Source organism: Phlebotomus argentipes, unplaced genomic scaffold, assembly GCF_947086385.1.
Source record: "Phlebotomus argentipes unplaced genomic scaffold, Phlebotomus argentipes genome assembly contig_15, whole genome shotgun sequence".
In the NCBI taxonomy this organism is placed as follows: Eukaryota; Metazoa; Arthropoda; class Insecta; order Diptera; family Psychodidae; genus Phlebotomus; species Phlebotomus argentipes.
Window position 1 is genome coordinate 11,498,494 of NW_026776181.1, and position 22,987 is coordinate 11,521,480.

The following is a 22,987-nucleotide window of genomic DNA, read 5'->3' on the forward strand; positions in this document are numbered from 1 at the left end:
TACCTTTTGCACTCGTTAGAACGGTTTTTGTCTCATTTCATTTCCGCTGTACAAACGCTGATTTTAATAAAAATGATTGACAAATGAACAAGACAAGAAGTTTGCTTTTACACAAACGAAAAATTTTCTTTATAGCAATTGGAGTTCAAATTCATATTTCTGTCTCTAAACACTACTACACTGAGAGAAACTAAATCTAGCCGTGGGTCTGATCATCCTCCACAAAATCTCGTGCCTCTTCCTTCAGGACGCAATCAATGTGACTCACCTTGTTCCGGAACTTCACACCATAAAACTTGTGGGCATTTTCCAACAGTTCCGGTCGGAAAGTTGTTGTGATAAATTGGGCTTTGCTGCTCAGCTCATGGATCATGTCAGCAACTGCCTTGCGATGCTGAGCATCCAACGCCTGAGATAAACAAATTCGCATTATTCTATACTCCTTCAATGGAATGTCAATCCCTCTTCCGCTCACCTGATCAATCTCGTCGAATAGATAAAATGGTGCTGGATCGCACTTCTGAATAGAGAAGATCAGCGCCAAAGCCACGAGAGACTTCTGTCCTCCGGACAATTGATTCATCTCTCGCATCTCCGCATCGGCACCCGTGAAGGACACACGAATCCCAATCCCAGTGAAAGCATCAGAGGTCGCCACACCCGGATCAATATCCTCGCTCTCGCTGTCTTTCGTCTTCAGCACGAGATGCCCTGATCCCTGTGGCACCAGCTTCTTGAAGACCTTCGTGAAGTTCTGCGCCACTTGCTTAAATGTAAACTGAATGGCCTCCACTTTTCTCATCTCCAGCGTCTGCATCAATTCTCTGATCTTCGAATCTCCAATGTCCAACTCCTCCTTGCGCTTGCACAGCTTCTCCTTCTGCTCTGAAAAGCTCAAGAACTGATCCAGAGCCTTCTTGTTCACGTGATTGTACTTCTTCAGATGTTGATTGGCCTTCTCGAGTTCCCGGAAGAGCTGTAAAAAGATAAAATGAAATTTGAAGTTGCAATCAAGGCCTTTGGCCCTGCTCTAACAAGTGCTTGTAAAAGTAACTTACGCTCTTCAGGGACATCCTAGAGTAGGCTGGATCCACTTGGGGCAGAGCACCCAAACTGGCAATCTTCTCCGTGGCATCCTCGATCTTCTGATGCAGGAGGTTCTCCTTCGCCGTCCATTTCTCCAAACGCTTAGAATCATCATCGATCTTCTCCTGGGCTTCCTTCTCTACCAGAGTGAATGTCTCGAGTTCCTTCTGAAGAGACTTCTGCATCTTAACTGCATCCTGAACTCTGAAATTGAAGATATCCAGAACATTAGATTTCCCACATCACATTATTAACCAACACTCACCTCTTATCCATATCCTCAAGGTCCTGATTAACCTTCTTGATCCTTTTGTCCGTGGACGTTAATTCATTACGACAATTGTTGAGTTGACGCTTTCGATCCTCCACAGAAATCTCTTGCAGAGCCTGCACCAACTCATCCCTTCTTCTGAACAGATTGTTCGTAAGCAGATTCTCCAACTTGTTCTTCGTCACCTCCAATGTCATACGAGCACTGAAAGCCTCCTTGTTCTCCTGATTCAGACGCCTAATATCGTCATTTAACTGATCCACTTCGCGCTGATCCTGAGTCGAGAGCTGAGACATCAGTTCCTGGTGCAACTCACTCTCGAGTCCCTCCTTTGTGCTATTCATCGCCTCGAGATTGGCCTTGCACTGCGCCAGAGAGCGCTCCTTCGGATTCCTGAAGCGCTCAATGCGCGTGAGTTCCTCTTTCATCAGCCGAATATCGGCCTGAACCTTGTCAAAGATGTCCTTAGACTTTCCCTGCTTCGTCTCGGTTCTTTGCATCTCTGACACGACTGTGTTGATACTATTCTCCGTCTTCTTCAGATGCTCACGCAGCGACGCAAGTTCCTTCTCGTGATCCGTGATCAATTCCATATACTCACTGCGCTTCTTCTGCATCTCCAGCCGAGAGCGCGAAGTGTTGAAGTAACCTCCAGTGAGACATCCCTTGGACGACACCTGATCACCCTCGAGTGTGACGCAGTCCAATCCGGTGCTCTTGGCCAATTCTGTTGCCCTCTCGAGATTACGGCAAATCAGGATCTTCCCAAAAATGTAGCGCAGTGCCTTATCATACTTCTCCCCATACTTCAACTTGGAGATCATTGGAATGGAATCCGGATCGTCAGGATAGTCGTGAATCTTCACTTGCAAGCGATTCAGAGGCATAAAAGTCACCTCTCCAGGCAACTTCTGCTTGTTCATCTCCTTCAGTATCTGCGTGCCCACGCGATCCGACTCTACAATGTGGTGAAAAAGACGATTTCCGGCTGTCACCTCCACAGCTGTGTAGATCGTCTTGTCGCAGTTGAAGTTCTCAATCACAGGACCATAATAGGCCTTCGCGATGTCAGCAAATGATCCTCCGCGCTGCTCGAAGCTATCCAGCACCTTTCTCACCGAGTCCCGGCCGTTGAGGATTGGTTTTCCGGCCATTGAACGCAACGCCTGATCCGCCTTGGCGAGCTCCTCTTTGTGCGAAGACAGCGTCTGCGTGATTTGAGTCTCCTTGCGCCACAATTCATTCCTCGTCGCTTGATACTGATCCTTCTGCTTCTTCAGTTCGTAGTACTGCTTGTTGTGCTCATCAATCTGAAGCCTCAGCTTCTCCACCTCCGATCCCTGATCTTCGATCTTCTTCTCCAACTCCTGTTGCTTCGTGGCATCCCTCTTGAGATCATCAGTCAGCTTATTTTGATGCGATATCTTGTCCTTTATCTGCTTGTTCAGCGACTTTAACTCATTCTGGATCCACTTGTCACGCTCATCCCTAGACGAGAACTGTGATCCTCGACCCTGCTTCGCATACAACTCCTTTCTTTTCTGCTCCTTCAGCGCCAGCTCCCTGGAATACTCCTCCTCTTTCTTCCGCATGGCCTCATAGCGCGGCCTCACGTCATCCAGCTCCTTCTCTTTCTCCGCAATCGTCACCTTCAGCCTCTCGAGTTCCTGCTCAGCGCGCTCCTTGCTCTTGTTGTCACCCTGCACTTCGTCTGTCAAGTCCAGAATTGTGAGATCCAGCTTTGTCTTCTCCCTCAGCAGCTGCTGCTGTTCCGCCGACAGCACAGATCTGTCCTCCTTTGCCACACTCACTTCCTTCTTGGCCTCCTTGAGATTCTTCTGGATCCCCTTTATTTTCTCCTGCGCCTTTTGCACCTCCTGCAACAACTGCTTCTGCTTGTCCCCGGACGTCTTGCGCTGATGCTCGAGTTCCTCCAACTGCTTTTTCATCTCCTTTAACTCAGTTTCATGTATAATATACTCAAGAGTGCGTCTCGCTTTGTCCCACTTCTGGTACTCCTTCAATTCCTCCTTCTCCTCCTCCAGTGTCTTGAGGCGTTCTTCAATGGTCAGCAAGAATTCAGTGATCTTCTCCACTTTCCCTTCGGTTTCCTTCAAAATGTTCATCGACTCCTCTTTCCGTTCATCGTACACTCGCGTTCCGGCCACTTCTCTCAGCAATTTCAATCTCTGTGCATCCGCCGCAGTAGCCATCTCATTGATCTTGCCCTGCTTCACTATGTAGTAGGGATTTGAATTGGAAAATCCCGCCGATTCCAGCAGATTCACCACTTCTGTGCGCGGCACGACTTTCTTATTCAAGAAATACTGATCCTTCTTGGCTCCAATCACGCGTCTCAGGCAAATCTCCTCCTTGTCAATCTGCAAAGAGACTTCCCATTAGAATCACACTCCAGACTTGACTTTCTAGACGGATACTTACCGGAACGCGGTTGTCGGTGTTGTCAAAGATGATCTCCACGTACGCCGACATGACTCGCGCTCCCGTGCCCTCGTGCAGCAGCGCCTGCCGCTGCTCCGGACGTAGATGAGTAAACTCATCGCTCAGAACAAATTGGATGGCTGCAAAACACAACAAAATTAGTCGAAATCTCTTCAAAATCAAGTCGGAAACTCACCGTAGAAAAAGTTACTCTTCCCGGATCCATTTCTTCCCACCACAACATTGTGCCTCTTATCAAAAGGCTCAACGATTGTTTGCTCACGATAGCTCTTGAATCCTTGTATAATCACCTGAAAGAAGAAACAAGGAGAATTAATCAGGGCGTCACTGGCATAACCTCAAACACAACAAGTATTTTCCGTGCAATTCTAGAGTAGGAAACGTATCTTGAAATTACCTGCTTGATGTGCATATTGAAGGAAACTTCAGAATGCCTTCATTTGTATGGAAATTTCTTGAGACACCGCCACAATAAAAGGACAATCACAAATTATAAATTAACGAGTAGCAGTGCAAACAAAAGACGAAGGCGCCATTAATGTTTTTGTTTTGACAGGCCGACTAGTGGCGAAAGTGAAGAGTGAAAATTTCAATGAAATTTTCATTTCTAATCAAATTTGAGAAAACACCAGAAAATCCGTGTTTCTTGCAGTTTGTATGGTGTGTGGCAAGAGAAAATGTACTTAAGAAGTCTTCCTGTGGACGTAAGTGCCTGATGTAGTCACAACTCGTGAATTTTTGCTAGATTTTTGCATGAAATTTTCGTAATCGCCCCCTCTGCCAGACACTCGTTGGATTTTGCCTGCAGATGTCTCTGCCAGTGACACTCCAAGTCATTTTTTCCTGTATGCGATTTCAGTCTACGCTGCCGAGGAGTTTTTCGCCACAAAAATGTCTCGCCCTTACATAATCAGAAATAGTGGATTATCCGACGTTTAGTGGCCCCAGGGGCGACAGCAGTGACTGGAAAAGAGTGTCAGTGAGCCGCGTGAGTGAGTGGCGTGACTGGGACGCGTGAAGAAGGGTGGGCAGTGAGCGGATTCCCATTTGCACCGTCACGGCCAAAAAGAATCATGGAGAACTCGTCGGGCAGCGATTCTCGGGATGCACCGACTGGGTGTGGCCCAGAGGAGCCCATCACCATCAACATCAGCACCACCACGGGGGGCAACTTTACCCAGGCCGTGGAGACTCACTACTCCGTGGAGAACCTCAAGAAAATCGTGGCCAAGAAGCTGCGAGTGGCCAAGGACAGAATTTGCCTGCTCCACCGTGAAAGGTGAGTCTCTCAGCACCCCACATGCGATGCGAGGGCCCCGGGCGCTCGGGCTCAGCCCACTGAGTGCTGCGGAGGTGCCCTTGGGCGTTCGCGTAGGGCTCTGGGCTGGGCAACGCCGGAGCCCGAGTGTGTCGCCATTTTGTTGCCACTCAGCTGATTGGCTTTCCGGGCCGTCTGTGGGGCCCCGCGGCTGCCAGCGGGCGAGCCTCGGAGGCCTCACAAGCTGCACACGTCAGTCGCTTCGCCCGGAAGCGCTAACTTTCCAAATGGTCTCAGCCCGGAAAATCCCACCCACTCCAGTGGCCACAAATAGATAGGCGCGCATGTTTGGGAGCTTTTCCGCTGCCACAGCGCGGCCTGAACGCGGTGCCGCCTATTTTCCCCAGACAAGGGGCCGCTTTGAGCAGCAATCAACAAGTTCAGAGTGTCAATTGCACAATCCTTAAAAATTCAAAACGATTTCTCTGTGGAAATTGATTGCAGAATCGCTTGAGAATTTCCCAGCCATTTTGATTAAGTTTCCCAGTCACCTGGACTCCGCCACCGTGTGACGTTGTGCCTCTGAGTTTTTCTTTCGAATGTGGCAGTCCAAATAGAGGAAAAGCGGGTCTCACTGGACGACCTCCAGCTGCGGAGCTGGATGAAAAAGCCCAGTCGCCGCATGACGTTCAATTGGGCGGCAAATTGGGCTCCGCGCTGGCAATTTGGGGCCCGCGCGACTGGCGAAAAGTCTCCCGACTCTGACTCTCACTCTCGCTGCACGCACACAAGAGAGTCACACAAGCAGAACACACCTTCCTGCCCACCTTTTTTTCATCATTACCGTCTTCTTGCTGAATTCATTTTTCTGCCACGGCTCAACTGAGCGACTCCCCGATTTTCATTCGCCACCCAAGCGCTCGCCAGTGGCGGGCGAAAATCAATTTTCCCTATGCGATTTCACGAGCGCTGTGTGGAATAGTTCAAGGAGGGAAAAATGCTGTGTTGTGACCTTTTCCACACTTCGAGACGCAGTCAGATAATGCCGATCTGTTTTCACAGCGCGCCTCAGCCTTTCTCTATAATTCGAGGCACTGAAACGCGCTGATTGATTCCAATTCGTGTGAATTGAATTTGAGATTTGTGTCTTGGGAGAACCTTATGCCAATTGACGCAGAATTTGAGGCCTTCGATCAGGGAATCTAATGATAATCGCAGTTCGCGCAATGATCAACATTTCATTCAAACTTCTCCTGAAAATTGAAGCAGAAAATGGTTTTTTCTTCTATTTCTGTTGTATTTAATGCAACAAGTGAACATAAATATTATTTAGAGCTGATGAAATAAGACAAAACCTTCAAAATAAACATAGATTGAAGATTGCACAAAAATCACTAGTCCACAAAATATTGCAATCGAAGCGAAAAATATTAATTCCGTATTTTTTATTATTATATCTTTCTTTTTCATTAAAAAAAAATTGTATACCTAGAGGAGAGTGGGGAAATATAGTTTACATGTTTTCTGCTTACCCCAAATGAAATTTTTTAATGAAAAGTATGCAAAATCTGTGAAGAAATGGTTCAGCAGACACTAGCCTGCCTAATCCTAAAGTCTATTCCATGTGGTCAAAAGTATGCACGTTATGAGTAAATTTTTCACCTTTTGGCCACTCAAATTCCTCTATCCTGATTAACCGGAATACTTTCTCCTATCATCGACCCAATTCAGTGTCAATTCCTCTTCCTATGTTTACAAGTGCAGAGTTGAGAAGTCTTCTCGTTGACTGTATGAGAAATTGCTGAGAGAGATTTGGAATATTTCACAAGGTTGCTGTGAATTGTAAACATATGGCAAAGATTGATACTCGCGACCGTGTTTATTTGACTTTTTTCAGTAATTATCATAATAAAAACCTATGCAGATGTATAAATTTAGGCATTGGCCAGCGATAAGTAGAGTCTTGGGGTGGAAAATGAGCCCGCAAGTGTGAGCTGTGGCAGCGCATTGCGATAGTGTGTGCTGAATAAAATGCTTCTTGTGGTTTTTTTTCTGAGTACAACACTCACCAATTTCGGCGTCTCTCAGTGAAAGTGATTTTGTGCGGCGCGCGTTGATCATTATGTAAAAAAAAAAGAGTTTTTCAGTCTCTCCGGAGCACGCACAAAAAATTGCAGACTGCCAAAATTTTTCGACTTTCAATGTTGCTCAGACACTGCCTATCAAACGTAAATGTCTATCTATGTTGAGCGCGAGGGAGAGACACAATAGGTGAGAGTGTGAGAGATGACAATTTGCAAAATTTCGCTGCTTTGCAGACTGAAAGAGAGTTGAAAGAGCGCGTGTGTGTGAGTTGAGCATTATTTGGGTGGAATATATAGAAAATTCACTGGTTGGCGACTGAATAATGAAGAAATTAAATTTCCCTTTCATTTCCGCTGGATTTGAACTAATTTCGCTTTCTAAATTTCCTCTCTTATTGTTCCGTATAAAAATATAGTTTCATGATAATATTGTCCGTGAATTAATTCTTGTTCTTCACTGTTGATTTTTCAGGGAACTGCAAGAGGGAACATTGAAAGAGAATGGCATTGTGGATGGATCCAGAATAATTCTGACGCCAAATGTGGAAACGGGATTGCTGGTGAGTAAACTCGGCACCCTCTCTTGCTATGGTCATCGGGAGCATAGCGTTAGCTGCATCATAAGCTGTCGTATCTGAGTTATTTCGAATTATCAGAATAGTTTACAAAGTTTCAGTGAATTGTAAACTTTCATTCGCTGAGTAAATTATCATAGTCTACGGATAAGAACTGAACTTTATTGTTATTTTATGAATTCGAGGAGTCAGAAATGTCCAAATCACAGATACGATAGCGAGTGATGGACGTGACGATGTTGTAGTTAGACTGGGAGGAGGAAGCGACACGACTGACTGACCACAAGACGAAATTGCAAGAGAGTCCAATGCGGGGAGATACCGTTTTGTGGCTAATGGGCAGAGGTTGCCTTTTGATATCCATCTTCTCAGCGTCATCCTCGTCATTTGAGAGCGACTTCATTCTTACCGACTGTCCGTTAACCAGAGCACAAACTCTGGTGACGACCAGAGAAAAGATGACAAATGGGGAGCAAAAGTGTGACCTGATGTGTGAGTCAAAGGCTCAGAGGTGGCGGAGCTTCTAATAGACCAAAAAGTTTTACGAGCAGAATTTTCATATAGTTAAATTTGCGCTGCCTTGTTTGCGCGGAAAACGGTGTGGCGGAAAATCACTGCACTAAATGCTCAATCATGGGGAACTTGCGGAAATTTTTCGGAAGTTTGCAGTTAATTCCTCAAAAAAATTATACACGCGGTGTAGAGTAATAGGTGTGCAGAGTTCTCGCTGTAGTTCAAATATCAAGGTAACATTTTTTTACAATTTCACTTTGTCTTCCCTCTTGTCTTCTTTATTGTCTATTTTTACACCCATTCGGATATTTATACAGATTTGAATCTGCAAATAATGTAGTAAAATAAATCGCGTGAATGTGACATGTTTTACTTGCCAGTAAGAGTTAATAACGAGCAAAAATCGCCTCAAAATGATCTTATCTTGGACGATTGAATGAAAAGTGTCGAAATTTGATGAATAAACTCAATAAAGTCAAGAGTAGAGATAATAAAATCCGTTTAAGAGAAAGTAAAATGATCCTCTAAAAGGCCTACAGTTTTGAATTGCACAACATAAATCTTTTTTTTTCAGTAAATTACAGGAATCACAGTAAGAAAAAAAACGTATCAAAAATCTTCATGCTTTGAAACCTTTAAAACGGTTTGCAGATAAGTCACAAATGTCTAGAATTGCCATGGAATTTTCCATGTGCGGTAAACGATGGAAAATTATCAATTGTTTCATCATTCTCTCTCTCCCTCTCTCTCTCTTCTCGAGATCACGCATAACAGTGCGTTTGTGGGCTGGGATCGAGAGGCAGGAGGGAAGAATGCATAAAAGTGTGACATGTAGTGCAATTACGAACGGGAATCTGGGGAAATGGAGTCACTTGGGCAATCAATGTATGTATAATTCCTCAATAGCGGGAAGAGGCGCACAGAAATGGAGATATAGAGAGAATGGCGGAGTGTGAATAAGAGATGCGAATTATTCAGTGTTTTGGCTAATTCTCATATTCATTGGAGCAATATGTATCTTTACTGGTATGTTTTTCTCTCGTGTCTTTCTCTCCCGCAAGTAAACTATACACATTGTCTTTGCCGTCTTTGCCAGTTGTTCCCTCTTCTCCACCAATGTGCGCTTTTTTGGGACACACATCGCGGCAATTGGCAATTCAAATCCTCGCATACAGAGACTAAAGAGAAGAGTGTATTTTGTAGGAAAGGAAATATAGTATATTGGTACGAAACGCGTGTGTTGCTAACTGAACAATACTTCCTTTTGCACCTCTTTCGCGGTGACTTCTTCGTTCACGAAAATTCCGCGAACAGTGAGATGCAAAAGTGTCTGATTTGTTTCACTGGAATCAATTTTAGACACAAATTTAAAAAATCATCAGACTGTGGCACACACATTTTCTCTTTGGAGATTTTTCTCTAGTTTCTAGTTTCCCTAGAATTAATGTGGCGAATTTACCTGGCTCTTTAGCTATTGATGAACTATTTTACCTTGAGGGTTAATAGAGTCTGGGATGTTGTTAGTAAGACATACTGATTTACTAGCTTCCTTGAACTTGTCAGAAATCGCCTCGAGAGTGTGTTTCTCTCTACGCATGTTCATACTGAATACCGCTCTTTCTCCTGTTACAAGCTGTTGAATTCTTTTTCCCACACACTTCTGCTCTATCTAGTGTAAAACAACGCTAAAATAGTATCAGCATTTTGGATATTCTTGCAATGCCAGACACTTTTGAGCACGAGTGTATGTCGGGGAATATTTTGGCTGTAGCCAGCAGTGGGATGACTTACGGACGTGAAACAGTGTGTGAGTGTTAAAAGCGCACATTTAACAGCAGCAACAGCAAGACAGTGGGGAACAGTTAGAGCCATGAATTATTCACGCAAGTTAATAATGTCCGAAGAGGAATTGCCAGTGGAGAGACAATATAAATGTGTGTAACTCGACTCCGGGAGAGTTTATAATTTCAACTGTTACGATTTATTATGTACACTGAGGATGGGTTTGGGAATTGAGGTGAAACTCTGAGGGGGTGGGAGAATTAACAGTGCTAAGTCATCAGATAAAATGTTGAGAATTATGATGAAATATTAGTTGGTGGCTTTTCTGATATCTTCTGAAGCCGTCTGATGAGTACATGTCCTGGCAATCGATCAATTTTCGCTCCTTTACTGCTCTCTGTCTGTGTCTCTCCTCTCGAGTCGCTGCTTGCCATGATGATATGAGGAGTGATGCTGAGAGGGTGGGAAAAATGTTGGAAATATACAGCTGATAAGGTTCCTCTGTCCATTGGAGCATTTTATGTAAGAATATGACCGTAAGATATATTTTCCATCATGTTTCATTTGCTTCCACTCAATTGAGGTGGAATTTAATGTGATTCTCAGATAGTATGGAGTGGTCCACCCTGTATTTATTGAATTTTACTCTCAAACCCGTGAGAAGCCCGACAAAATGTTGGTGTTGTGCGCTTTATATTGTTGTGTATTACACTCTGTGTGCGTCCTATATTTAAAAACATTCTCCCAACAATCAATGCCCAAGAAGAATTACAGCAATTGAAGCAGCAAAGAGAGAAGCTCTGGAAAAGTGTTGAGACGTTTCGGATACAATGGATTGATGAGCCTCTGAGTCTTTGGCGCTTCATGTTTTAAGAGAGTTTCGTCGGTTGGTGGGTACATTGAGTGGCGGCTGAGGTGTATTCATTGCCTAATTCGGTGGTACAAAGGAGAGCTTTCAGTTGAGAGAATCAGAGAGAAAGTGATTCTGATTCGAGTGTGAGTCAATTTTACTTGCACAATGTCGGGATTGCTTGAGCATTTTCAGAGAGTGTGTGTCTTTCTTCATTCTCTCTCTCACTCTCTCTCTCTCTCCCTCTCTTTCTTTCAGTGGCGTACAGTGGGTTTTTTGGCGCCCCCGGCGGTTTTCGGGAGCGCCAAAGGGACAGGCAATAAACGCTACAGATCTTCTATATGAGAAATGTGAAAAATCTGAAGAGTAGATTTGACTTGGGATTGAGAGAGATCTGCAGGGTGTAACTTTTCTGATCACCTTAGCAACTATCTTTGACACAAACAACTCCAAAAAGTGATAATGGTAATGAAGCTGATTACATTTTGCTGGCAGAGCAATCTCGTTATCACGCCCAAAATCACTAATAAATTTGCCAAGAGATTTAACAAACGAAATCTCAGATTGTGGCATTAAATAAGGGTCTAAAGCTATGCGTTTATGTTCTATAAGCGATTCAAAAATCTCTAAATATATTATTATAGTTTAAGACTTTTGTAAGCCTGTTTTTTGTACAGGAAAAATAAATTTGTAATTGACTGATTCTCCATTTTCATGAAAATTTAGAGTATTTATGAAATATAGAAGAAAGCTTGAATGAAAATGAAGTGGAAAATGTGTGAAACTACTTATAGAGCGCTTCTGCTTTGACTGCCTTAAATTGCGTACGCCACTGCCTTTCTCTCTCTCTCTCACACACACACACACTTTCGTACTCTTGGCTTTTGGGGAAATTTCAGTCCTGGTGAAAGCATAAAAAGTTCTCTCTCGAGCAACTTGAGTTTTCCACTGGCAAAATGTGACTGACAATTAGCAATTTGTCTAAAGGTATCTAATCAATTTTCACACTGAGTCACCCTAGCATTCCTGAGATGAAGATGCCTAACTGATATCGTGACCCTCTTTTATCACTGCACACACTTCTGCTCCTCGTGCAATTCGTGCTGTTGACTGGGTGGAAAATGTTGACGGGGAAGACACACATGAGAGTGTCAACCTCTCGAGATTTTTGTGCAATGATTAAATATTTGAAAGAGATACTCTTGAGATATTGTTCTGCTGTTTGTACGCTGACTATTCAGTGTGCTCTTGTGTGCCTGGAGCTTCGCTATCACTTATGCTGTGAACAGATTAGAGAGTTAAGTTTGGGCTTGAAATGATTTTTTGCAATTGCTTTGCCTCTCTAAATCTTGTCGATTGGCAAAATGATTGAAGCGCCGAGTCTTTTGTCCATTTACGCGTTTGCCTTTGATGATTTTGCGCGTGAGAGGGGCACTCTTTCATGCTGAGGGTCACACAATCACGATGATTTGGTAGAGTGCTTTTGTTATTGGACAGAGAAGAGCCGACCATGAAAGGCTGTGTTCCGCAATCCGTCTAATATTCTGTCTCTTCTGCTTGTCTTGCAGGCGCAGCGTCCGGAGAGCACAGTGATGCAGGCTCTGGAGTCACTCAATGACTCGCAAGTGAATGATTTCCTCAGTGGGAAGTCACCATTGAATCTGAACATGCGTTTGGGAGACCACATGATGATAATTCAGCTGCAACTGAGCACAGTGAATCCGCCGTCATCGCAATCTGGCGGCGGTTCGAGATCGAGGAATACGCACAAGTCGCGACATCATCATCATCATCATGTGTGTCAGAAGCAGAGCAAGCGTCGTGTGCAGGCTGAGACATCGCCACCAGCGGAAGCGGGCCCAAGTGTGGAGCAGGAGCCAACATTCAATGTGACAACTGACGATCCGGCACACTCGGAATTGGCGGAATTGATGAAGCAAGAATTGGACGATTTGCTGACGAATATCCAGGACAGGGCGGCGGCCGCGACCACGGATGACGAGAATAATGCAATTGAATTGGATCAGTCGCCGATAAAGTCGCTGTCGAATCTGGTGTCCAGTCCCATCATTAGCGTTCCGATACCAAATTACGGCGTGCCGGCAGAGCACGCGTGTCCCACGCCACCGCTCATGGGTGACATGGAGCCCCAGCCGTCCACGTCATCCTATCCGGATCCCATTTCCGCCAAGCTCACCAGCTGTCTCTGCAAGAGGCTCGACAGCAATAGCAATAGCAATGCTGGATGTGATGTTAACTGCCAGCAGAGGGATGAGGAGGAGCGGCCATCGGCGCCGGTGCCGCCGGAGGATTTCGACGAGTGCCACGCGGAGCCCAGCACCAGCACGAACGCCACCACGCAGACAAAGCCGTGGCGCAATAGCTGGATGCACAAGACGGCCAACAATCCCATCACGAAGATCAAAAATAAGAATTGGAACGCCAGATCGCTGGATACAATCAAGATCTCCACGGAGACGAGCGCACCGCAGGCGCCAGTCGAGGAGGAGCGCGCCGCCACGCCGGTGAGGGAGGCGACTAGTGAGGACCAAGTTCCGAGTACTGGAACGACCACCATTGACGCTCGCGCGCTGGCCGAGGCGTCGCGTAATCTCACGCAGACGCTGAAGAAGTTGTCCAAGGAAGTGTTCACTAGTAAAGTGGACCTCACGGAGAACAGTAGCAAGAAGATTGGCACGGGCGCAGTGATTGAGTCGATGAAGCACCACGGCAAGGGCATCTACTCCGGCACCTTCTCAGGGACACTCAATCCGGCGCTCCAGGATCGCTATGGACGCCCAAAGAGAGACATCTCGACAATAATCCACATCCTCAATGATCTACTCAGCGCCACGCCACAGTATCGTCGCGGCACCAGCATTAGCGTCGAGGCCGGGAGTTCAAGTTCCAGGACGTCATCGAGACAGGTGAGTTTTGCGACGAAATAAACATAACCTTCAATTAAGCAAAATTGGGGTTTTTGGAAAAAATTCTCCTGAACATCAGAAGTTTATCAAAAGTTACATCTAATGTTGTGTCTGTCTTACAGTCGTCGCGCCGGCATCATCATCAGCAGTCGGAAATGTGTTCAAAGTGTTCGAAGACGTCGCGCAATTGTCCCTACGGTGAGTGCAGTGGCCACAGCACCTCCACCATTACCGCTTCTGCTTCCGCTCCGGCGTCGCCGTCGGGCTCCTGCAAGCACTCCCGCGAGAGCTGGGCGTGTGGAGTGGCCAGGGCGACAGACGACACAGCAGCTGTGCGACGCGAGGAGGCGATGGAGGTGGAGTGCGTGAAAGCGGTGCCGCTCAAGTGCTGCTGCCAGAGCTCGCAGCCTATTTGCAGCAAGTGCAGCAGTGTGGAGCTGGAGAATAACAAGACGAAGGTGAAGCTGGATCAACTGAAGTTGGTGATGCAGCAGAAGAAGGAGCGCCGCGAGGCGCGGAAGCTCAAGAGCGCGCCCTACAGCGCCACCATTCAGGGCGCCTCCGTGACGACGTCAGCCACAGCCTTGGCTCAGTTGGCCAGCACCACGACCACGGCGAACCCAGGCAGTGCTGGAGCGCCGGGGGGCAATGCGACAACGCCCACAACCGCCTCGACGAGCTCCACAGCAACCGCAGACGTGCCGCAGAGTCACATTGTTGAGGAAGTCGACACGGCGGCATAAAGCACGTATGTTAAGCACACCCTTCTATCGATTCCCTCCCGGAAAACTATCGCGCGCCAAGGATTTTTATTTCTTCCACGAGAAGCGTATCAACGGCAGAAGAGTGGCTGTGGTTTGATTGATTTACCAGTGCTGATCAGGAACAGTCGCTCTTCGCTGGAGGACATTCTGTAGATTTTTTCTATTTACAACTGAGCAAAATTATTATTGATATATGAATGAGAATTGGAGTATGGAAACATTTAAAATTTCGTTACAGATTTAATTGACTTTGTAAATTGTTTTCACCCTTGTTTTTCTTCTCCTTCGACAAAACAACGGGTGAGAGATATTGAATGGAATGCGAGAAAGGAAAAGAAAAATGTGGGGAGAAAAGAAAACTAAAGAGCCTGTTTGAATTCTAGTAAACATTTAAAGAATATCGTAGATTATTCCCTTTCTTCTCTTCTCCTGTAATTTTTCAAAAAATATACGATCCCCGATTTGGCATGTGAGCAAAACAGAAATGAAGCACATTGAGTGGAAAAGAAGATTGAGAACTTGTTGTATAGTTTCTGAGCATATTTTGTGCATTTTCTCACGTTGTAAGTGCACAATTAATATATTTGCTAGTGTAATCTCTAAACGACAAGTTTTACCATACAATCTAGCTGTTTTCCACTCAACTGAACACGTGACGTTGTCTCATTATGCGAAAGATTGACTAAAAGAGCGATAAGAAAAAAGAAATGTAGTGGTAAAAGTAAAATAATCATGAAATGACGTGAATATTTGCAAGTAATTTGAAGTTTTTTATACCCCGTGATAACATAAAAGTTCAAATTTATATTCAAGTGTCTATTTAGAGGGTAAAAACATTTTTAAAAAAATAATGATGATGTGGAAAAAGAGAGAAATTGAGGAAGAAGAAGAGAGTTTATGCGATAAATAAACCCAGAAATGCGATTCGTCAATTGAATTCAATTTTGAAGAAATAGCGAAGGATTAAAATTGTACATGTGGAAAGGAAAAGGAAAAAGAAATCTTGATTTCACAATAAAATAAAACTGGGGAACAAACACATTTTTTAGGTGAGGAAGTAGCGTGCAATAATATTTTTACTTCCAACTCTTTCCAATTAATTTGTCTCCTCTCTTTGCTAAATACTTTTAAGGACTATTCTTTGCTGTTATTTCTTCCAATGCTTCACACTTCTCAAATTTAATTATGAGTTCTCTTTCGGGAGATTGTTTTCTCGTTCTAGTTTTTTATGCGATATTTAGTTTTTATTTCTGTGTAAATTCGTGATTCTTGTTTCTCTTTGATTTACACACGCGCACATAAACATTTTATTATAAATTACTTTGACTAGGAAAGTGCAGAAGACGAAAAAGAACCCGAAAGCTTCCTTTTTGAGTTGTTGTTTGAGAGATGATCTAAAGGATGAAAAGGAGTATCGCGAAAATTCAATGCAGAATAATATTGATGTGTAACTTAATTAGTTTCTCTTTTTGATAGGTAATATAATAATGTTTCGTTTGTTTATATTAGCAATTAAGGGATGAAGAAAAATTTAGGAGAATAAGATTAAATAGACGTCGATGGGAAAATTTTCATATTTCACACAACTGAGGAGAAAACAAAGAGTTAAAAGTGAATAAAAACATAGTTTCAAAAGTAGTAAAAGAAAAAGAAAATAAAGGAGAAGCATTCATTTCTGGAAGGCAAAAGAGACAGAAAAAAACATTATGCAGAACTTGAGGAAAAGGAGAAAACGTAGATAAATGTACTTTGTAATTAAATCAATTCTTTCTTGGAGCAAAACCAGAACGCAAGAACGGGGCAAAGAATGGAGAGAATTTTTGTGTTTCTAGCAGACTATGGATAAAGTGAATATGGAATAGTAATTGATAAATAACATATAGAGGATATATATTTAAGTAAACACAAATATATCTACTGGTAAGCCGTTTCAAGAGATAGGCAAGGAAGGTGTGAGACATAAGGAAATCGTATGTCGGATGGTGAAAAGGAGCAAAAAAGCAGTACGATCTCTTATGAAATGTGTAACATTTGAAACAGTTTACAAGAAATAAATTTGAAATATATATACAAAAAAAACAAGGAAATGAAATAAATTTGCTTCTATGGTATAAAATATTGAATAACTATGTTTATTAAATTGAGCTAAAATAACAGCATGAATTTTACTCGCTGCTTTTCATGGGATTTCGTGGCATATTGGACACAATGGGTTAATAAATTGAAATTCCCGCCCATATTTTTATTCTACAGAGGCGCTGCGGGCGCTAAAGAGACAATCTTCAGACAAAAGAAAAATATTGTCATTTTTGTTGTGAGTTTTTGCACTCAATTTTCCCTTCAATTTCTGGCCTGGCCAGTGAGTATTTTCACCTATAAATGCCTTTTACCACTAGCTGACGTTCCTACATATCAAATATAGGTCATGGATGGGAATTCGAGGTCAATTTGTCGGATCTGTTTGAATCCCAAGAAGCGACTTCTGGGCATCGCTGAAACAGTCTTCGAGGCTCTTTCTTATGATAAAATCTATTCAGAGTGCATAGGCAGGAGTCTAAGAGACTTCCAGAGTCATCCCAATTGCATCTGCAAGCAGTGTGAGAATGAGATGATCATCGCGTATCAGTTCCGGAGGAAGTGCCTCGAGGCCGAGGAGAAACTCACCGCTATGGAAGAAGAAGTGGACAAACCGGTGTTTGTGGAAGTCAAGGAAGAGCTAGAGTCAAACATCAGTGATAATGATTTCGTGGAGGCCCCAAGACGTCGTCGAGTAGCGGCTGAGGATATGAAGAATCCGTGGTCGTGTGAAGTTTGTGGTCGACGATATCCCAATAGATCCTCAATGAATGCCCATCGATCTTATGCCCACAAGCTGAAACCTGAGATTATCCCGTGCAAGCGCTGCGGAAAGACGTTCAAGAGCAGGACTGAGAAGACTGGGCATGAGTGCACGCGGCATTGTGTGCAGTGCGACAAGATGATCAGCGGGAAACACTTTGCCACGCACGAAATGCGCCACAGAAGCACCGAAAAGGCCTTCAAGTGTGACCAATGTTCCAAGGAGTATCACACACCGGCGGATCTGAATGGGCACAAGCTCTCGGCTCACGTGAAGGGCGAAAGCACACTTTGCGTCGTGTGCGGGAAGATGGTGAAGCAGCTGAACCTCAAGATGCACCTCCGGACGCACGAGCCGCGCTCCGAGGCAGAGAAGAGGAGCTTCGCCTGCGCGGAGTGCAGCAAAGTGTACTGCTCAGCGGCTAGCCTGAAATCCCACTTTGAGAGCGTCCATCTCGGCATGAAGAGACTGAAAGTAAAGTGTCCACACTGCGAGATGCGTTTCAAGGGTCACTCGGAGCGCACGGCGCACATCTACAAGTACCACCTGAAGAAGGCTCTATTCAGCTGCCACCACTGCCGGAAGGACTTCTACCACCGCAACAACTACACCAACCACATCAAGGTGCACCACAGCTTCGAGAAGCTCTTCCACTGCGGCGTCTGCAACAAGGCCTTCGCCCTGGATTCGCGGCGCAAGTTGCACGAGGCATACCACTCAGACGAGCGTCGCTACATGTGTGCCACATGCTCCAAATCCTTCAAGTTGCGCAACCATTTGGTGCGCCACATGCGCGGCCACACGGGCGAGAAGAGCTTTACCTGTCCATATTGCAGCAATCTCTTCTACTCCATCCGCAGCGTGCGCGGCCACGTGAAGCGAGACCATCCGGACCAGCAAGTCCCACCACCGGGCACAATTTTGTCCAAGAAGAAACTCGAGCAATTGGCCAAGGATCGAGAGCTGGAGGAGTCGCTCCTCAGCATTCCAGTGGATCCACAGCTCCTGCCGCCCAGCATTCAGCAGAAGCTCCAGAGCGAGCTCGAGAGCTGTACAAATGTTCAGTAGATTAAGCATCCCACTAAGTTATTGCAAAGTTTATTGAGAATAAAATAGTGATAGAAGACTTAAGAACTGGACATGCTCGCCATGAGAAACTCCATCTTGTTCAGGAAGTTCTTTCCCTCGAGCTTGTCGAATCTCACCTCCTTGAAGTGCCCGCCCAAGTGCTCCCAGTACTTGCCCTGCACCAGCGGCCCCGGAAAGAAGTCCTTGCGCGGCGTCTGCGCGATGTACACCTTCACGTCGATCTGCGGATCGCAGCGGATCTGCACGGCGATCAAGCGATCGCCGTTGGGCGAGGCCAGGAGACAAGAGCTGGCGTTGCCCAGAGGTTCCACGGATCCGATGCCGAGATGGTTGCTGTTGGAGAGCGTCTGCCAAGCCATGCAGCGCGCCACATTTAGTAAGCCCGACATCTGATGACGGTTGATCTGACACAGGATGAGATCTCTTAACTCCTGAGGCTCATATGACATATGCATGACTCGCCCGTCGCGGCAGATGCACTTCAGAGAGCGCTCCTTCACGTGGATCAGCAGTGAGGTCCGATAAACTGTGTCATAGCTGCAAAATGAGGGATAAAAGGCGATCAGTAAGTCTTAAGGTGGCAAATCCCCAGCCAACTCACCCATGAGTGATGATCTTGATCTTCACGCAGGACATCGTGGGACTGTTCATAGCGTTCCAGTGGGAAATGATCTGTGGATCCTTCACATCCCTGGCCAGTGTGTCCAGTACATACTGCGTCCTCTTGCGCATGAAGATGTGCTGCGCTTGGGCGATGATTTGCTCGAGCAATGTCTGACTCTTTGTCATCTCCAGCAGTTCATAGCGATCGGCTGCCGTCGGTCCAGCGAGCATGCGCTTCTTGCTGGGCCCCAGAGGGCCGCTGGCGGGATGCGGGAAGGGATGGTGAGTATTCTTGTAGTGCACCTCGCGCAGGAGTTGGTGCAGCGAGTGCTCTAGCACGTGATCGTGATCGTTGATGGGCCCCGAATTGGAGGCGTCGAATGATGTGGAGTGACACAGGCTGATGATGAGCTGAATTCCGGGCAGAAGAGTGGCACGAATTTGATTGCCCACGACCACGTGAGGGATCGACGCCTGCAGCTGCACAGCTTCCTTGGCCAGTTGATTGAACAACTCCTTGCAGAAGAGGACGTTCTGTGCGAACTCCAGCGTCTTCTGCCAAATACCAACTTGTTGCGTGATATTTTGTCCGTGGCCCAGGAGATTCACAGTGGCTGTGCAAAGGTCCTCCTGGTCCTTCTGCGTGATCACCTTGATGTACGCCACGCCCTGCAACTCCGACGGCACGTTCACGCGCAGAGCTGACTTCTTGGGACTCGGCAAGGCATTCGAGGGCGTCGCAGCTGGACTCCCTGGCGGGGAATTGCCCCCATTGGGATCCTCCTCGGCCTTGGTCACTTCGAACATCCCTGAATGCATGAACTTCGACCCCGCTGTGCGATAACTCAGGTCCCCAATTATAGAATTCGACACTTTCTTCAGCCTCCAGTTTTGCCGAAGACGCAGCAATTCGATATGAAAGTCGCTCTTGTCTCTGTTGTTTCTCTGTTCGCTCAGAGTGTTCCTCAGCCTGTCTGCCCCGCTCAAGAGGATGTTTGCCGCATTCGCGAGAGCCTTCTTCCTAGCATAAACCTGAACAATGGGCTTTGTCTCAACGGATTCTTGAGGCACCGGGTCCAGAACCATGTAGCGTTTCTCCTTGGCAATTGCCAGCACATCCGACAAGACGCACACCTCAGTGTAAGCATCCCTGAGCTTATTTCTCACGGAATCCCACGGCCAGAGACTGGACTGAAACTGCGGATCCTTCGGATCGTCCTCCTTCTTTTCTGTCTCTTCCTTCTTCACCACAACTTCGGGCTCATTACTGGACTTGGTGAAGTCAATGCGGGCGGCGCATTTAGACAGATTTTCAGATAAAGTAAGCGGCCTGAGAGAAAAAAAACCGAAATTCATCAATCTTTGACAAAACAAACATAGAAGAGTGAGGTTAGGGAGAACACTCACGGTTGATAGAGCTCTGTGCCGTCATACTGAATCTCCTGAATCTGATTCTCAATTGGAGCCTCCACAGAAATGTTCACAGACAGAGGATATGACATCTTTACACGGAAAAACCACCTATTTCGCAGGAAAAACACTATATTCACATTTTCCGCTTGACAATCGATGACTCTGCAACTGTTTCTGCAGTGCGCAGCATGGAGCGCTGTGATCGTCAAAGAGGAAGAAGAGAACTCCCACCAAAATTTAAATATATAACAGATAATTCTAGTGTGTGATTTCTCATAATATCGCTATATAATATGTAAGATCTCTTAGTATACGAATAATTCAGTCTTCTTCTCCATCCTCATTAACGCGTATTGTATAAACGGAGTAAAATGATTGCTTATCAGTGTCCTTTTGCATTTCATTGTTTCACGATGCACTGCAGAGAATACGTATTTTGCACTAAACAATGGATCTCATGATTCCTGTGAGCACAGAGAAAACCCAATTTTCATTTATACCCCGTAACACACACACACACACACGAGTGTGAGTGAATTTTCATCAACGGAAAATAAAAATTCATTTGTCCATTCATCACAATGAACCGTAGGCGCGATGAAAAGCGGGGGCGGAAAAGGCCGAGGGTTTGAGGATGAATTTTTCTATACAATCTCACTCTCCTTTTGTCGTGCTCACTCATCGTGAGTAGACTAGGTGATGCAAGAAAAAACAGCAAAATATTAAAAATATGACTTATAGAAAGTTATTTCAATAATTCCGTATTGTTTAATTCCGCTCCCTTTTTGCTATTTCTCCGGATATGGACGAAAGTCCTTCGGCAAATTAAAATACAGCCGGCTGACGAGGAAAAGGAACAGAGAAAGGAGGTTTAGAGCTGCAATGGAGTCCTTTTATCGAATTACAAAAGACAACTGGATCAGCATTAACCCTGTCTCGGGTGCTTTTGTGTAACATCCAGCTAACTTTGGCAAAGAACTGGGAGCCGAATCAGTCTATCTTATGAATTAGAGTGATATATTTGTTATTGAAAAGTTTCGAAATTCTATGTTCAATTCGGCCTCAAATCACAGCTTCACAAAAGTGGGTTAATTTGCGATGTATGCACTTAATGTATTAGACCTTATGGAGCCTCTTTGGCCCTCGTCTCGCATTATTCAGAACCATTCTGTACTGACCGCACTCTCTGGACGCAGAGCGTCCCAAAGTTGTGTCCCCGTCCGGTGAGGGTGGTCACTGAAGAGGGACTGAAACAAGTCTGTGATGGCCAAATTGAATGAAAAGCAAATGTGTGTGTAAAATTCATGCTGACCAAATGAAAAGCTTTGCACAGACTAAATGTACATATTTTAATTATTTAAATGAAGTAATTAAGGGTGACGCTGCAAAAGAGGAGTTTATGGGGCGAACCTAATTATTTGGAACTGACGCGAAAATCGTATTTCACAGAAATTCTGCATGGCAAAAGAGCCCTTTTTGGCAGTGCATCATCGCATTTTCACCTCTTTCGGGACTGTACGGATGGGTGAGAGAGGAAAATTGAATCGGGGTAATTTCACAGAGTCCACTGCATTATATTCAGTGAATGTGAATTGGGGAAAATGGTAATGGAATGGGTTGGAATCAAAAATCTACAAATTACTCATTGCATCATTTGATTTGATGGATTCAATTTGATTTTATATACACCACGCTGAATTCTCTCCATTCAATGGCAAATCTTTGATCTCTTTCAAGTACACTCTCTATTTGAGCCCTCGCAATGCTTCTCCTCTCATGAAATTGGGCATGGATTTTTCACATCATCATTCGCTTAAATTTATTAACAATTCCGGTGCAGTATGGAGAATATAATCCGACAATTTAATTTCACATCTGTAGATCCAAAGTTTAATTCATTTGAACTCCCAAGCTCCTATCACGATAAGAGGGTCAAGTGAATGTTCTGTTCGCCATGCTCAATAAAAGAGCAATGTTTTGAAGAAGTTTCAACTTTACGAGGACTTTTCTTATCTATTAAAATGATGCGATCTTAACATGTCACTTCTCCCGCCATCGTAAGTAAGCAAATTCTAGTTCTTTCACCCCATTCGCGGTGTTAACAAGCACACTCCTCGCGAGTGATGAGAATAAAAGGAGAAATTCACGCCAACGGTGAGGCAGAGAAAAGTTGCAAGTAAAGGAAGGCAAATGTGGGAAAATCCAATGTCATTTGAGAGAATGAAAAATGCACTTTTCCCCCATTCTTCATGTGCATTGTGCAAATTTTGGACCGCGAAAAACGCACTAGAGCGCAAATTTTTCCTCATAACGCGCAAAGAGCTTCGAAATGATTATGCTGAGGATATTCGTCGTCAGTTTGTACATTCAAAGTTATGATTTCTGTAGAAGTTTCACCAAGTCTAGCAAATTAATTAATATTCGCATTCGCTGTGCATCAGAAAAGGCGCTATTTTTTCCATTGTGCATG

The 22,987-nt window shown here is 44.9% G+C and overlaps 4 protein-coding genes across 4 annotated transcripts; 2 read left to right on the top strand and 2 right to left on the bottom strand.

The window, feature by feature from the left end:
* Positions 1-47: 47 nt before the first annotated feature.
* Positions 48-4,359, bottom strand: LOC132263010 (structural maintenance of chromosomes protein 3). Its single transcript, XM_059762547.1, has 7 exons — positions 4,218-4,359; positions 3,996-4,110; positions 3,800-3,939; positions 1,352-3,738; positions 1,059-1,290; positions 476-976; positions 48-409 (listed from the first exon to the last, which is right to left on the bottom strand). The coding sequence occupies exons 1-7, from the start codon at positions 4,230-4,232 to the stop codon at positions 197-199; spliced, it is 3,603 nt and encodes a 1,200-aa protein (XP_059618530.1). The 5' UTR covers positions 4,233-4,359; the 3' UTR covers positions 48-196.
* A 308-nt stretch (positions 4,360-4,667) lies between these two features.
* Positions 4,668-16,261, top strand: LOC132263011 (midnolin homolog). Its single transcript, XM_059762548.1, has 4 exons — positions 4,668-5,099; positions 7,635-7,722; positions 12,451-13,809; positions 13,932-16,261. Exons 1-4 carry the CDS (start codon positions 4,894-4,896, stop codon positions 14,550-14,552), a joined length of 2,274 nt encoding a protein of 757 aa, XP_059618531.1. The 5' UTR covers positions 4,668-4,893; the 3' UTR covers positions 14,553-16,261.
* Positions 16,262-16,382: 121 nt separating this feature from the next.
* Positions 16,383-18,480, top strand: LOC132263015 (zinc finger protein 33A-like). Its single transcript, XM_059762555.1, has 2 exons — positions 16,383-16,932; positions 16,996-18,480. Exons 1-2 carry the CDS (start codon positions 16,732-16,734, stop codon positions 18,478-18,480), a joined length of 1,686 nt encoding a protein of 561 aa, XP_059618538.1. The 5' UTR covers positions 16,383-16,731.
* Positions 18,480-20,687, bottom strand: LOC132263012 (mediator of RNA polymerase II transcription subunit 17). The gene is made up of 3 exons (XM_059762549.1): positions 20,512-20,687; positions 19,103-20,434; positions 18,480-19,038 (listed from the first exon to the last, which is right to left on the bottom strand). Exons 1-3 carry the CDS (start codon positions 20,604-20,606, stop codon positions 18,540-18,542), a joined length of 1,926 nt encoding a protein of 641 aa, XP_059618532.1. The 5' UTR covers positions 20,607-20,687; the 3' UTR covers positions 18,480-18,539.
* Between the last annotated feature and the right edge of the window lie 2,300 nt (positions 20,688-22,987).